This window comes from Protopterus annectens, chromosome 14.part0 (assembly GCF_019279795.1).
Source record: "Protopterus annectens isolate FY-2018-M chromosome 14.part0, PAN1.0, whole genome shotgun sequence".
Lineage (NCBI taxonomy): Eukaryota > Metazoa > Chordata > Ceratodontiformes > Protopteridae > Protopterus > Protopterus annectens.
Window position 1 is genome coordinate 809,424,410 of NC_056748.1, and position 4,172 is coordinate 809,428,581.

The 4,172-nt window shown below is 37.8% G+C and overlaps 1 protein-coding gene across 1 annotated transcript in view; it reads left to right on the forward strand.

The window, feature by feature from the left end:
- Nucleotides 1-372: 372 nt before the first annotated feature.
- Nucleotides 373-4,172, forward strand: part of BORCS7 (BLOC-1 related complex subunit 7) — a 43,913-nt gene continuing 40,113 nt past the window's right edge. Inside the window, exons 1-2 of the mRNA XM_044056554.1 lie at nucleotides 373-840; nucleotides 1,950-2,012. Of these exons, the coding sequence (XP_043912489.1) occupies nucleotides 709-840; nucleotides 1,950-2,012 (195 nt within the window). The 5' untranslated portion in view covers nucleotides 373-708. The remainder of the gene's footprint in view (nucleotides 841-1,949; nucleotides 2,013-4,172) is intronic.

Sequence of the window (4,172 nt, forward strand, 5' to 3'; positions counted from 1 at the left end):
ACCACTACGGAATGCTTTGTTACTTCACTGTATTTCCTTAACAAGCAAGGAGTATTGTTTTCTCCCCGTACTATGATTTTTCAGGAGTTAATATGATTTAGGTCAGTTATCACTTAAGGTATGACATTTGACAAGTATGCAATCCCGATACAGGCACATGAATTGAATCATACAAGTGCGATAAAACGATATTATTCCATCTGGTGATGGTTAACGAAAAAATATATCAGGCATTTTCTCTAACATCTGCAGGAAATTAAGCTACTATGCTGAGAGCAATTTTTAAACACTACTGACTACTAAAATGGTGAGTCTTAATTATAATGTGAAACTATACGCCCCCTTAGTATTTGCCAAAAGAGTGCGTTATCCTACAAAATGTCTGGTAGTTCGCGATACCATACTGTTGGCATCTAAAACTGTGCAAGGGACAAAATGCTACTTAACCCTTACACCAGGATTAATAACTGTCTGCTTAAAAAGAAAAATTCCACTTTTTGTTAATTACGTAACGTGACCCAACCCGCCGAAGTTATCGTCTGTTGGATATTTTAACTCCGTTTTAGTGTGTAAACACAGCTCTACTCCAAAGTACATACATCCACTCCGGATTTTGCGTACTTCTGAAACGCAGCGCACGCGCTTGGTAAGGCCCTTAGATATGACAGCGACACATGATGTCACGGTACCCGGTAGTGTTCTTGGAAAATGGCTGCAAGTGACCCACAGCCTAAGTTTGGGCAGTCTGTGAAAAGTTTATTGTCAGATAAAGTAAACTGCTGCAGTACTGATGTGATTGCATTAACGAAGCAAGTGCTGAAGGGTTCACATAGTTCGGAGGTAAGCTGTGCCATTTAGGATGAGAGAACTACACAGTCATCCTTTCAGTTAGTGTGTAGCCGCTGTGTTGATTTTGGAATGATGTTTAGAATTGTACAGATATCAGTCATATTAGCTTCGGTTCTCAAGCTGTGCACTTTACCTTCAAAATGCTCCTTACAAATTGGAACTTATCCTAAATAATCACGCAGGGTATAGTTAATTGCTAAGAAGACTGGAATTTGTCTAAGTCTGGTTCATTGGATCATATTGTTTAGAAGACTAGACTTTTGGGTAAGAGTAGGCTTCTTTATACAAGACTGGAGAAAGTAATTGTGAAGTTTCTAAGCATTTATTATTGTAAGATATCTCCATTGTTGAATGTTTCTGTACTGTACCCAAGTTGTTTGGCCATAGTTACTGTAATCAACGTGTTGAGCTTGGAAGTTTACCTCACAGCATATTTGAAAAAAACACTTTCACATACTGAACTCTTGAAAAACTTTCAGATCGTTATGCACATTTGCTAGAATTGTTATCAAGCTTTTACTTCTGCATTTTGTATCTGGCGACATTGGAAGGTAGCCTGGTTTATGATGGTGTGGTATCCTCTACCAATTTTCAGTAATAATTTCATGAATTTAGCTGTTTTAGAAAAAGGAAGCAGAAGAAGAAGCCAGTTGTGCGGCAGATATGATTTTTTTAACTGTAAGTTGATAAAGGAAATTAATATCTTACATTATAGAATTCTGTTCTTGTGAAAGATTCTTTCACATGGGTAATTCATTTCAAAGTAGTGTGGTTGCATCAGAGTTCCACTTTGAAAATCTCCTCTTTTTTCAGTTTTACTTTCTTTGATTAGCATTTCAGTTTGTCATCTGTTCAGGAAGCCAGTTATATCAGACACTGTTTGGTGCTGTAGTAATGATATGAAAAAGTAAAAGTAGTGCTCATTGTAAGTCTTGTTTCATTTTATGGTGTAAGCTTATAAATGACACAATAGTGGGAGGGATTGACTATATAGTAGTAGAGCTACGGCAGGTCATGAATGACCTGTTTTAGGGAAGACAACTTTACAGTAATATGCAGAGCACATAGATACTAATATTGTCTTACTGCTTGTATTTTAGCTCCTCGGTCAAGCAGCCAGGAACATGGTAATGCAAGAAGATTCTATCCTACATTCTGAAGATGTAAGTTTTTTTAATCTTTATTTTTAATAAGAATCTGCAACAAGGTGTGTAATGGCTCGAAACAAATATTCTAATTATGTAGATTCACACTATTACACCAGAAGATATCACAGAATGTAGAACTAAGCTCACTTACTTTGGAGCTGTACTGTATTGTATTACTGGAAATCCTCAAGAGAAGACTAATTGTCACAATGGCACATTTCCCTTGTAGCCTAAATTATGGCCTGAATATATTAGGCTGTGTTGCTGAAGATTGAAGAATGTTGCTTTGCTTTATAAGTTGGATAATGGTATTTTGTAATTTTGATGTGGATTTGGTGAAGGACGGCCACGGTGGTGCAGCGGTTAGCGTTGCTGCCTCACAGCAAGAGGTTCTCTGGTTCGATCCACAGCTGGGGTGCCTTCTGTGTGGAGTCTGCATGTCCTTCCTGTGGTCGCATGGGGTTCCTCCGGGTACTCCGGTTCCCACATCCCAAAGACATGCTGTAGGTGGATTAGACACTGTAAACTGGCCCTAGGTGTGAGTGTGTGCATGTGTGTGCCTTCTGTGGAAGGTTGGGCATCGGGCTGGCAACTCGACAACGTAAATCCCCACTGCCAATCATGAGCGGACAGGTGATCCACTGTGGCGACCCCTAACTGGGAAAAGCCGAAAGAAGAAGATGTGGATTTGGTGAAGTTAATGGTATATGTGGTTTGAACACTGCACTTGTGAGGTGCCATCTTTCAGGTGAAGTATTAAACCATTGTTTTATTTGCCTCAATTTGATATGTCAGCAGGAAGTTAAACATTCTTCTGTTTTACTTATTGATAATAATGTTGTTGGATTGGTCCCCATTCCAGTGGAAGCCCAGGGAGAAAAAAAATGCCAGAAATGCATTGCCATTTAGTAATGAAACAACTATAAATTGAGATGTGAAGTTCCTTTTAAGTACAGTAGTTACATTTGGAAATTGAGAGCAAGACAGCATTCAGATGTACAGTGTACAGACTGGGGGCATAGAATCTAAAAGATGAAGTTGTTAAGAGGACTGCCATTGGTTTGGCACTAGGTCTGCAATTAATGACTTGTACATCCTTGTAATGTGGAGAGGTTACTAACATTTAGGAGTAGTGAAGATATATCCAGTGTCTTGGAAAGGTTTCTTTGTGTATATATAAGTACCATTATTGGTCCATCTTTAAAAGGACTATGAACCCAATTGGACTATACCTTGGCCACAAAATGAAATGCATATGTCCATTTGAGAGGAAGCATATATAGCAAGAGATTGTAGCTCTGTTTCTTCAGAAGTTCTGAAACCCTGCTCAGTTTTTAGTGTGTTAAATATGTTTACATTTTAAAGTACGCTGCAAAGGATTTTTTTTCATTGGGTACATTACAGTACTCCTTCAGGTAGGTTGTTTGGTAAGTGGGTCAAATGGCACTTTGTTCAGAGCAGTTATGGGGTTGAGAGCATCATTTGATACTGATTTCATTAATGTGCTTCAAGATGTACATATATTTTCAATTATAGAATGTTCATGAATACTGTTAGTGAGTCTGACAGATCTTTTTTGGGTAGTGTCATTGTTACAATGATACTACTCCTTACAAAGACGTGTCTGGAGCGTTTCTCCTCGGGCCTCCGCTGAAAATTGGCTTTGTTACAAGTTGGACTTTCCCAGTAAACAAATGTTAAATAAATAAATAAAACAATCAGAACATTGGGGTTTAAATACATTCTATTTCTGTTGTCCAACTGGATTTCTGCAAACTTCCCATTTTCCTTACAAAGGTTAATGTTTGTGTTGTCTGAGAAGGTTATGAGTTTGGCGGATAAAGTTTATTTTTGGGCTATTTTCACACCATAGGCCCCTTGCATACATTTTAGGACTATGTAGACATGCATGTGTTCTTTGATTTAGCTTCCTGATTGTATTAAATTATATTCCTTGTATAATACAGCACCATATGTTAGAGTGTGTTTTAAATTTGTAGTTTTGAACATTTTTCCAGTAAGCAATGAAAGAAATGTATGAAATAATGACAATTGCCCATTTCAGAACATTTTGACCATAAAAAGGTCACTCAGTGTCAGTTAATATGCACAATCTCTGCAGAAGTAAAAGTCATCTGAATAGTTCCACATTAAAGAGATCTGTAACTAACAAAG